Here is a 13,190-nt window from a genome sequence, read left to right on the forward strand (position 1 = left end):
CAATTTTTTGTAGTATTTGCATGTTATTCAGTTTAATATTGGTTCTAATACAAAAAATTTATGTATGTAGAAAGCAAAAGTGAGATTTTAACGAAAATGTTTTATGTTGATGCAGGTTTAAAAATATGCTTGCAATTTTGCTGTGAACTATTTCAAGTTATGGTTATGAAATTTCTCCAAATTATGCATATTTTAATTTTTTGTTTTTAGTTATTTTAAAGTTTCTTTAACAACTGACAGTCGTAATATCTTTTAGGGTATTAATAGGCGCAAGTTTAAAAATATGATTATAATTTAAAAATATATGCTCGGTAGTATTTCCGCATTGATTAAATTTTTTTTTATATAATTATTTTTTTTAATAAATGAAATAGTCTTAATATCATCAGGCTATCGCACTTATTTCACTTTTTCGGAAAGAAAACGAATTATTTTATAATACTTTCATCATTATCTTTTTAAGTTGCTTTTTTTCAAACGCATCCTAAAGTGGTGATTTAGGTACTAGTTTGTGACTAGTTAGAAATAATTGCAATATCATCAGACTATTGCACTTATTTAAATTTTTGGGGGAAACCCGAATTATTTTCTAATAAATATTTATCTTAAAAAAATTGGAATTTATTTATGTATGTAGGTCCTAGTTTGCAACTAGTTAGAAACATTTACAATAGTGGTTTTTCTGAAATTAAGAAAAAGCAAGTGACCACAAATTATCTTTTTATAAAATTTTTAAGTTTTTATTTTTTTTATCACACATTCTACGGTTCTAAAGTGCAGTAAGCATGTTTTGGCTTTACTTCCTAAAAAACAGAACGAGCAATTGCTGATACGCAATGAGTCATGACACGCTCAAAGCATTTATGATCGATTGATATTTTTCAACCATGTATGCACTTATTTACCACAGTATATACATACAAACATACATACATGTATTAAGAAAAGTGCCGCTTCATTTAGACGAAATTTAAAACAAGAAATTTTGTTATTTTTTTTGGTGCTTGACTTAACTTATCTTATTTTCTACATCTACAAGTAACTGAAATGCTATAAAATTACGTCATAAACACAATTAAGCAAATGCTATTAGATGACAAGTTGAAATCTTGATTAATATATACAGCAACAACAATTATTTGAGTATATTAAAAGTAAAAAAAAAATAATTAAAATTTAAAAAACAAAATAAAATTAAAAAAAAATTAAAATTAAAAAAAAAATAAATTAAAATTATAAACAAATAAATTAAATATTTTTTTGTGCAATTTAGTTAATTTAGCACCTCAACAGCATTATTAATATTTTTTTACTACTGAGACCAAAAGACTTGTATGACAACGCAATATTAAAATGTTACTCATACGCCCCGGTGCTCTGTCGTTAGATTCATATAAAGCGCAATTGTAGAACAATTAAAAGGTTTTGTGTGATTTGCGTTGAAATTATGATTAAATAAATGCTATTAAGTGGCTATTAGCGAACTTTTTAGTTACACGCGAATTTACAGTTATTGCGCTAACACGAAATATTAAGCGCACTAAAGCTCAGTTGCGCGCGATTCATGCTGTAATAATAATTATATAAAATAAATTAATAGTAAAGAATTATTGCTACAATAAAGATATCCGTTACAGCTGATAACTGTCATGAAAATGACAATAAGATAAGCCTACTTATGATTATTAAGCTATAAAATGATTTGAAACTTAGTTTAGTTAAGATTTTATCTAAGTAATTTTTTAGAATTAAAGCATATGCAAGAATTAACAATAAATGAGTAATATTTTTAATAGAGAGTACTAATATTTTTCTCTTTTCTTCTACTTTGCAGTGCGGCATGCGCCATCCTACCACAGGACTAAGCGAAGACGACCTCAGTCGTCTCACTGGTTCATCCTCATCGACAGCATCTTGTGACAGTAATTCATCATCCTCCTCTTCATCATCATCGTCTTCTTCTTCGTCGTCGGCGGCGAACACGCCCGCACATAAGGAGGGCGTCGACAGCGTCGAGTGCGTACACCACACACTCACCGCGCTCGCCAGTCCCGACAAAACGACCAACAACACATTAGCCCTGGTCGCCAGCACACTCAAACAGAATAACAACAATATCATAAACATTAGCAGCATTAATAGCCAACATAACAATAATAACAACAATATTAATAATAACGGTACACAAACAAATACATCAACACGTTTTAGTTCAACATATCTACCCGAACTGATAAATCCGCTGGATTGGCAAAAATCACGTAAGCGTAAAGAGCGCCTTGACAGCACTTCATCAGTCACGCAGGATCGTAAGCTACAGCGCTCCAATAGCGAAGAGCTACTCACACAAGAGCAGCAAGCGGCAACGGTAGGCAGCGCCGATGCGCTCAATGCCGGCAGCAACGCGTTGAAGGCGAACAAGAGCGCGGATGTTATAAGACGCGTTTCATCGGAGGATTTCAAGAAGACCGCCTCATACGCCATCTACGAGCAAGAGTTGCGCGAAGCGGCCGAGTGTCGCGCTGCCGATCTAAAGCAGCGCCAGTCGCAGCAACAGCAACAGCGCAGCGCCGCGGATGAGAATGACGGTGCGCTAGCAAATCGGCAAAAATTGCAACAACAGCAACAAGAAGATACCGCGCACGCACCTGTCTACCGCGACTCGTGGGTCACCGGTCCCACCAAAGATATGACGCGTCGCTCGCGCTACGAAACTAGCCCGGCGCGTTCGCAGCGCTTCTCGCCCATACGCACCAATGGCGTTAACGGCAACAGCAACAAGCATCGCGACAGCGATGACAGTGAATGCGAACATGAGCGTCGCCGCAGCAGCGAGCGTTCGTGCAAGTCACGTCAGCCGCCCGGCCGCAAGGTGGGTGTGGTGAAGAAGAGCAGCGCCAGCGGTGGTAGCAGCAGCGCGGCTAGCAGCGCTGCCAAATATCTGGCCACATCGAAGCGTTTTGATGAGAATTCCGCCTACAAATACGATCTGTCCACGTTGAAGTATGAACGACGCGGTTTCATTAGCAAGAAAGGCACCACCACCACCACCGCTAACGGTAGCACAAGCAACAATAGCGGCAACGGCAGCGGCAATGAGCGCGCCACCAACGACCACAATGACAATAATCTAATTGACTTCCATCAACAGCCACAAAAGCCAGCGCCAACGGCGCAGCCGCAAGCGCAGACCGTTGCGGCGCCCACCACACAATTGCAGCTCAAAAGCGTCAATGGCATTGCAACTAGCGCGCCCAAGGAGAACAAAGCGACGCCGACAGCGCAGTCAGTAAAACGCACGAGCGCCATTAGCAGCGCCTACAATAGCGTACCGCTGACAGCGGCACAAGAGGCGCTGCCTTGGGGGCGCAGCGTACCCGAAGATGCCACACCGATGCTAAGCCGTCGCTATGCGCCCGTGCGTCATCATCCCGTCGATAATCTCGATACCGCTGCGAAACTCTCCAAAGTCATGCCCTATCCACAACAGTTTCACAAGCAATCCGCAGCGCAGCGTTTCGATGACGACATGGATTGCATGGAGTCGCTCAGCACTTTCCGTGCCTTTACCTCGCGTGATGTTATGGAACAAGTCATACCCGCAATGATGTCTTTCCAATCGCCCGAGGAGCGTCTTAAGCAAGTGAATAAACGCCTGACCGCTTTAAAGAAGAAGCTCGTGCAGCTAGAAGAGGCTTATGAAATGCGTATGGGCTATAGGCCATCGCAGGCGGAACGCATGAACGATAAATACATGAAGAACATATTGGCTGAGATAAATAAGCTGCGCAAGGAGCGACAGGAGTTGAAGGTCGATCCGATGGGCGCGCTGGGCTTGAAGGTGAGCGGTGGCATGGATTCGGCCAAGAAATTGGAGAAAATGAAGACCACCTTGCAGGAGATTGAGCAGGTAAGATGAGATTGGTTTTTGTGATTTTAAAAATTAAAAAAAAAAAAATATTTTTATTTTATTTTAGTTTTTTAATTTTTTTTTTAAATTTTTTTTTTGTTTTTTTTTTTGTTTGAGCGTCTCTCATGAAGTTGAGGGCATAGAAAAAAAGTTATGATTTAGATTTTGACGCACTCATTAGTTATTAAGCGCTCTTTAAAAAAAAGATTATAAATGGTTTTTTCTACCAATTTCGCTCTTAGCTGTCATCTTTGTGCCCTGGGCGGCTTTACGCTGTTAAAATAGTATACCCTTGTCTATTTATACACACCTTATTCACCAAAAATAGTTCTTGTTTACCTCTACAACAATTACAGATGACGTCTGCATTATTCTCTTGTTTTCTTTTCTTGCTTGTGTTTGCATGTACAAGTGCAGACCCAGACACGCTGACTAACCTCTTCCGCGTGAAGAAATACTTTACGTTTATTTATATAAAGAATTTCATGCAAATGTTTTAGTTAAACAAAGAAAAAAGCTAAAAACTGCGAACTGTAAAATTCAAAACGAAAGCGAAACGCCGCCGAAAACACACACACCTACATATATATCAACATATACCTACACGCCCACTCGCTAACGACTATATTTAAAAACATTAAAAAACTGCAGCAAAACGCAAGCGCGCTACGTCACGTGTAAACGCCGCACTTTTAAGCGATTAAACATTGCTAAATTTAAATGTCATACATTTATAAAAAGCAACAACAACAATATAATAATTAATGTGCGACGCTGAGACTGCGAAATTGCGAAAGCATTTGTCATTAGAGGGTTGCTAAAAAGTAAAGAAGCACATTAGGTTGTGTAACAGTGCTAATGGTTAAATGTATACGTACTTAAGAGTATAAATATGTATATTGTATAAATATATTTGTATGTATACACAAAATATAAAAATACATTCTCAATATATTCTATAAATGTATCTACAAATTCAAATTCTGACAGCACTTAGACTTATATGGCCGTCTATTGAGTACATTTGACACAAAAAAATAAAAATTGTAAAAACACAAGAATTTCTTTTTGCTGTCCGATCTTGTCAGAACACTTTTGCACATATGACGTTATATTTTGGCAATGGCTTTACAGCACGTATGAGCTTTGTGCTTTTATGATATTTGTGTTTCACTTGCCTACAATTATTATTAATAGCAAAAAGTGGGAAAAATTTTGCGAAACCAATCAAATGTAGTCTGCCTGTAAATTTTTGTGACTGATTCACTTGCCATTTTCCCCAAGTAAGTTGGTAGTAAGCCATTTTTATTTTTATTTATTTTTCATTTTTCATTTCATATTTTCTTTGGGAACTTATGGTATATTAGTCAGTTTTGCAAAATTCGTAAGCATAGCAAAATAGCGCCTATGGATGCCTTAAGTTCTCTAAGATCTGTTAGACTGTTATTCATCTTGAAAAGTGGCCTCAGTTGGTTTCAAACAAAAAAAAAATATTTTTTAATATTGAAAAATTTCGCTTAATCTTACGATAAAGCAAACAAATGGAATGCATTGCTTGTCATACCAATATTTCATTATATTTTATTGCGCAATATTATTGAAGAATTATATTTCATACAATTTATAATTTAATTATATTTTTTCGTTTCCTTTTTTTGATTCATAGTCAAGACTTTTTTTTATGTATTGCACAATATTGTTGAAAACCTATATATCATATTGATCAATAAAGCTGCATTTCAAGTTAAAATTTATGCGCTCGTACTCATGACTTAATGTTAATTTTTTGTGCTTGCGAGTCTTTATTGCACAATATTATTGAAGAATTGTATTTCATATAATTTGTAATTTAATTATATTTGTTTTAATTTTATTCGATTTCTTTTCTTTTATTCGTATTCAATATTTTTTATTTACTGCACAATATTATTGAAGAATTATATATCACATTAATCAATAAAATTGCATTTCGAGTTAAAATTTTACGTGATCGAACTCTCATGATTCAATACTTATCTCTTGCGCTTGCTCGCTTTTGCCCAAGGCACTATCTTCAAGGAACATTAAACGTACCAATGTTTGATTATTTATTGTACAATATTATTGATTAATTATAATTCATATTGATCAATATAATTGCATTTCGAGTTAAAATTTATATGATTGAACTTTCACGATTTAATGGTCATCTCTTGCGCTAACTCGCTCTTGTCCGAGGCAGTTTGTTCAAGGAAATAGTTATATTTTCTATATTTTTTATAATTCTTGTTTTTAAATATATTTTGTATGTATAAGAAAAGTATTTGAAACTGCCAACTCGCTTTAACGTATAATAAACAACAAGTTTTAGAGTTTCATTCATATTTTTTATTATTAAAAATAATTATTTTTTAACTAAAACTAAAAACCCTAAATTATGCCCAAATTCGAAAAAATTAACTATAGAAAATGCAAATTCGCTCTTTACGTCCATAAAGTAAGCTATTGTTCGCTCAACCTTTTAAAATTGTTATTGCAGTGGCTATAAAAATCGTCGACTTTAAGCGCACACTAAATCTCCAGACGTCTGAAGCTATTATACCAAGAAATAAGTATTCTTAATATAGATGCGCTCATAGTCTATAAAAGAAGTGTAGGCGTGACATTTAATATTGCATTAGTTAATGTCATGCAAAAAGGGCTTTTGAGGCCAGCCAGTTTATTGTTATTGCCACATTATGCAGGTGTAGACAATATATTAGAAATTTTCTACTGAAAAGTATTTGTTCTAAAATGTTTTGTTTGCATGCTATTATCTTTTGATACAATTGATCTTTGGTACAATGACTTTAACTATATTTTACGGAGACTTTGTTCTGCATAATTTGAGCTCTTTTGTATGCGGTATACCTCAAGAAGTAGCGAATCGAACAAACTGGTATAAATCGCTTAAATTGGTATAATCAACTAGTAGTAGTACTAGCTAATAACGCAAGCGCTTATAACATTTAAATGAACCAAAACCTCCCCTGCTTGCTGTTGTTGTTCTCATCAGTAAAATTTTTGATAATAGCGCAGAGCTCAAGCATAACACGCCGATAGCTGGTGTATAGTGGACGGTGTTTCGGCTTTTTGCCCTTATTTATTAATATTGTTTTTTGACATTTAACAATGCATGCGATTCATGCCATCATATTTCATTTCATATTTGCGTCGCAATTTTCTTTGGCGCGCTCCGAGCTTGTTAGTTTGTGTTTTACAGTTACACTTATCGTTTTGGGGGATTGACAACTTTTGTGCCTTTTTTCATGTACAATTTTTGTATTTTTTGCACTTCTTTTACTCGTGATTCGCTTTTGCATTCATTTAGATTCATTTACGTACTTAGCCTGCTTGTGGTTTTGCTTGCTCGCCTGATTAATGCTAAATGCAAATGTCAACAAATTGTGAAAATTGTCAAAAAATTTGTCGCAAATTTATCTGCTTAGTGTTGTTGCATATTCAATGGAATCAACGGTTAACGTAGCGATGAAGGGCAATTAGGTGAATATGAAAATAGAAATGAATGTCGGTTAGTGGAAAAAATATGCATTAACACTAAAATTGTTCGGTAATCAGCGTAAATTGAATTTTTTAAATTCTGTCATGATTAAATTATCCGGTTGGCTTGAAATCTTACTGCTATTAAATTAGAGGTAATTTCGAATTTTTGGAATTTGTGAGCCGCTAAGTGCCTGCCCATTAGTTCGGCCTTGAAAATTGAAATGAAGAAAGAATTTGAAATTATTTGCGAAATGAAGTTCGCGATAAAGAGAGATGCCAGGCGAATTCGTGGTCTCTTTTGTATAAATAATATGCTACAATATTTATAGCTTAAATCTTTCATAAATATTAAGGCCTTCCTGGTCAAAACTTGCTTGGAAAACTTATATTGAACTTGTGGAACACAACTTTTAAAAATATCTTATTTTACTTCTTAATTAAAGTCCGTTTGTTAAGTAAAAAACAAAATTGAAAAAATTATAATAATATAACTAATATGAAAAATTTTATCTTTGAACATGAACTATGAACTTATGGAACACTTTTGGACGTACTGAACTTGTGAAATACTAAATTTAGTATTTTACTGAACTTGTGAAACACTAATTTTAAACTTCAATTAAATTCGAAAGAGAAATTTTGACTACCAGATCCCTTTAAAAACCAACTATGATGTAAGAGTTTCTGTGTAGAATCCCTAAATGACAATAAAATGGCTTGAATATTTACTTCAAGTTGTATTTAACTTGCAACCGTATGCGGGTGGTTGGCCCGAACTAGACAGGCGAGAATTTGTTAATTGCGGAATGATTAGCGCTTTCCAGGTTTTAACTTACGCTTTAGCTTACCTAACGCTCCGTCAACACACGTGTAGCAAATTTACACATAAAAGAACGTAAAAAAAATAGTTTTAGAAAAAATATTTAATTATTAAAATCAACTTTTCTTATTAGACAAAGCTTTTATTTATCAAACTTTTTCGCTCTTTTCCTTGCAGAACCTCTCGGACAAGCGTGAGGACGCCAATCGCTCTGAATCGCTCGATGAACTCAACGCCGATCAGCTGGTGCAAGAGAAGAGCGCCGTACAACACGGGCTACTCTATTTCGAGTCGCTCTACGGACGCCCCAGCACCAAGGATGAACGCGATGCGGCGCGACCACTCTACGATCGCTACCGTCAGCTCAAGCGTATGGTGTTGCGTAGTGTTATGCAATCGGGCAGCGCTGTGGCCGGCGCCCCGGAGTTGCCAACCATACTCGAAAACGAAGCAATGGTCTTCGAATTTACACCCCACCAACTCTCATCTGCCAACAGCACGGAATCGAATTCGCCCAGCGACTCGGCGACCGCACCGAATGCTTCATCCGATGACTCGACCACCACAACAACGGGTGCCACAACCGGTGAGGCAGCAGCAACAGCAACAACAACAACAACAGCGGCTACTGCGTCGCAGACAGCGGCGAATAGCGCGAGCGAGAATATTAGCGCCTTAAATCTGGAACAATTGTGGGAATGCTTGGAGAAGACACGCGAAGAGAAGAAGATACTCAAACGTACCATACGCGAGTATGAGACGATCTTTGAGGAGCAGAACGGGCGCAAGATGTTGAAGAACGATCGCAAAACTATCGAGGAGACATATGCGCAGTACAAGGAGAAAAAGGCAAAGACACGTCTGCTGCAGGAGCTTATCAAGAAGCAGAAGCGTTCATTTGCTTAAAGTGTGTGTGGCGTAATAGCGGCGAAAAGCGCTTTGGCGAAAGCTACGCGGATACACATGACTCTTTTTCCAACAACAATTGTTGATGTTTGCGGAAAAAGCTCAATTTGTTTGTGGCGGCAATTTTGTTTTGTTTTTTACAACAACGCTTGCCGTGAGTAGTAACTTGTTTAAAGCTGCAGTCGGTTGGCCTAGCAGCAGCACGCACCAGCCGCAAAGCTTCGGCATTTGCGGTAACTAAAGCACGAATGCACGAGAGCTTTGTTTTACAGCACGAAAGCTTTGCGTTACAGCGCACCAACGAACGCACTGCTAATCTTACATGCGAGTCCGGAGGCACTCGGCAACAACAGCAGCAGTGCAGTGTTGGTTAACGCGACGATTTACAATTTATCGATGTTTCTTTAGAAATTAGTGATTTGAAAAAACAAAATATATAACACATTATTTACTGTTATTTTTCATTACTATTTTTATTGTATTTTTATATTGTTCAATTGATTTATTGTCATGACAAAGCAAACACACAAAAACAAATATTTTACTATATAAACACATTGTTATATTAATTTTAGCAATAAAACAAATTATATATATTTATTATTTTTCATATCATTTATAAGAAGCTCTATATATACTTAATTACATATATTGTGTACCAAATGCGATTAAAATATTGCGATTTACTTATGTAACGCAGAGCCATCAAACAGTTATTTAGTTGTTTAAGCTCTTGTGACCAACTGTGTTAATTTTTATAAAATTCACAAAAAACTTTTTTAGTTCTTAAGTGGTGAAGCGCAATTTGAAGCTAAACGAAGATAAAAAAACACAAAGGAAAGGCAAGAAAATACGAATAAAAGCAAAGAAAATACCGCAATGAAAAAGAAATAATGATAATAAAAGCAAAGAATATACGAATGAAAGAAATGAAAAGAAAGAAAATACAGCAATGCAAAAGAAAAAATTATAATAAAAATGCTTAGTAGCGTAAGCGCACTAAAAATATGCAAAATTATTATATAGCGAGAAAGTTAAAGTGGCGATAAAGAGCGCATAATATTGAGTTTTGAGCAAAAGCAAAGTTTTTGCGAAAACAAAAAACGCTATTTGATGTACAACCAATATTTATATACATATATATAATAAAAAAACAAAATTTACTAGAAAAAAACTTGAAATTGATTTTATTGAAAAAATATTTCGATTTAATTGTAATTTAAAAATTATCATGCATGCTATGACAATTATAAAATGCTAATTTTGCACTTATGAAGACGTGTGAGTTTAAGAAAAGAATGTATAAGCATATTTTTTCTTGAAAAGAGAAAGCATAACAGCTTTTATTTTCAAAAAAAACACTGACAACATTTACTGAACATTATTTAGGGGTTTCACATAATCCACATAAAGTTATAACGAACCGATAGCGTTGAGAATTTTAATAATTGAGTTTATGCACTCATTTTTGTATGTAATTCCAGAACAAATTTACGATGCGTTCCAAGTTGTGGGTTTCCTTATTGTGTCCAGAGAAAAGTTTAAAAATTTTCAGCATTGAAAAGGCGCTAAAAATATTAAAATGCAATAAAATGTTAAATTTTTAATTTTAAATTTTTTCAACATTGGAAAAATGCAAGGAATGAAAATAAAGCATATTTACTTGTTGGATTTATTAAAATCAATTAAACATATTTTTTTAATATTTGTGACATAAATTACGTTTTAATTACTTATTTGAATATTTTTTCGAATAAGTAATTTGGTATTAAATGTTAATTAAATTTTTTTATGCACAATTTGTATGGTAGAAGTACCGTTGCAATTAAAAAAAAAAATAAAAATTATAAAAAATTGTGTGTTGAAAGTACCGTTATAATTTGAAAAAAAAAAATAATAAAAATAAATTATTTTTTTTTATCTAAAACAAAACCAACTATGGAGGCCAATCAATCTTATTATAAAAAAAGATTTGTCCTATTTCGAGCAATAAAATATAATTTTCGAATATTTTTGACTTTAAATCTATTTGAAATATTGCTAGTTTTAAAATTAACAATTTTATTATGAAATGGCTACTATTTTGTATATTTTTTGTTTACTTGGCCTTACAATTTTTTTTTATAAACGGCCATATTTTTTAAAATCATTTATGTCATTGTAATAATTAGAATATATATTGTTTTTAACCAATTTTGATAATTTTTTTTTACTGATTGGAATTTTTATTTTTAATAACTTCAATATGCATATACATATATTTTTTTAATAATTTGAATATTTTTCTTGAAATGTTTTGAATATATACATATATTTTTTTAATATTTTTTAGTACTTTACACTCTTGTATTTGTATAAATTTTTAGTAAAAGTTACAAAGTATGACATTTATACTTTATTTTTTTATATATACAATTTTCAAATAATTTTTGTAAGCCTTTTATGTTTTCTATTTATTTATTTATTTATTTTTTGTTATATTTTTTTATTTTTTTTTTTATTTTTTTTATTTTTATTTTTTTATTTTTTATAATTTTTTTTACATTTATTTTTTATAGTTTGTTATATCTTTTTTATTATTATTTTTCTTTTTATATTTTTTATATTTCTTTTTAATTTTATTTATTTATTTATTATTTTGTCTTATTTATTTATTTATTACTTTTTTAAATTATATTTGATTTAATAATATTTTTAATTTTAATTATAGTTTTTGATTCATTTTTTAGATTTTATAATCTTTTTATTTGTTTTTTTTTATTTTTATTGATTTATTATTTTTTTAATTTTTTTTTAATTATTTATATATTTAATTTTTCAAAAATATTGCACTTAGCTGTTTTAAATACATATATAAATAAATTGCGACACTTATTTACCGATTTTTTATCTAAAAGTAGTAGGAAAGCATTTTTTTAATGTTTAGTAAGTTTTGAATATTTTTTTTTACGATAATACAACTTTTTACTGCAAAAATTATATCTCTTTGCTTTAACAATAATTTTTTATACTTCAAAAATATACTTTAATAATAATAATATTTAATAGCTTTAAAAATACTTTTTTTTTAATTTTTTTATGCAGAATTGTATATTTTTTCTTTAACAAAAAATATTTTACTCAAAAAATATATCTTATAACTTTAACGATACAGTTTTTAATTCAAAAATTATATTTCTTTTATAACAATATTTTTTTTAATTGAAAAATATATCTTATAGCTTTAAAAACATATATTTTTAATACACAAATTATATTTCATAGCTTAAAAAATATTTTTTACTGAAAATTATTTTTCTATATAGTAATTATTCTTCTATTTTATGCAAAATTTTTCACTTCCACTTATTCACAAAAAATAATTAAATTTTAATTTTTTAAAGTCACTACTTTTTTCACCAATTATTATATGTATTTTATAAGCATTATTGGCTATTATTAACATTGCGTTGCGCCCATTCAATCGTTGTGATAGTTTTAGTTGACAATTTTTCATTTCACTTGCATTTTTTTTATAAAAAAAATATTTGCTTTACAACAATAAAGGATATAAACAACTGTGCTAATGATATGATAATAATCTAAGCATTAAAAATTTATTTACGGCAAACAATAAATGCAAATAAGCATTAAACACAAACATATATGAATATGTCTGCATAACTAACTGTAGTATGTAGCGCTGTCGCTTGTCATATATTGAAAGGATTTGCAACAATTTACTAATGAAAAATGCAAATGAATGACATAACTACAAGCATACAAACAAACATAATATTTATGCGCATTAATTGCCAAACAGTTTTGTATAATTTACACGCCATTTTGTTGTTGCAACACCTTATATTGTTACACAAACACAAATGTTGCAGTGTAAGTAGGCGTAAATATTTGTAAAGAAATTTTTCGAAATGCTTTGAAAAAGCGTTATAGACATATAAAAACATATATAAATATTAATACGAGTATAAAAACAAATATACATAATTACAAATGCATACAAACATACATACATACATACATTTAGTCTAA

At 32.2% G+C, this 13,190-nt stretch overlaps 1 protein-coding gene across 3 annotated transcripts in view; it reads left to right on the top strand.

Moving 5' to 3' along the window:
• The window catches only part of LOC105227726 (protein FAM13A), a 72,653-nt gene extending 62,620 nt beyond the window's left edge, over positions 1-10,033 (top strand). For all 3 annotated transcript variants that reach the window (XM_049452783.1, XM_049452784.1, XM_011207217.4), the window contains 2 exons: positions 1,835-3,910; positions 8,430-10,033. In XM_049452783.1, the coding sequence (XP_049308740.1) occupies positions 1,841-3,910; positions 8,430-9,158 (2,799 nt within the window). In that variant the 5' untranslated portion in view covers positions 1,835-1,840 and the 3' untranslated portion in view covers positions 9,159-10,033. The remainder of the gene's footprint in view (positions 1-1,834; positions 3,911-8,429) is intronic.
• The last annotated feature ends 3,157 nt before the right edge of the window (positions 10,034-13,190 follow it).

This window comes from Bactrocera dorsalis, chromosome 3 (assembly GCF_023373825.1).
Source record: "Bactrocera dorsalis isolate Fly_Bdor chromosome 3, ASM2337382v1, whole genome shotgun sequence".
Lineage (NCBI taxonomy): Eukaryota > Metazoa > Arthropoda > Insecta > Diptera > Tephritidae > Bactrocera > Bactrocera dorsalis.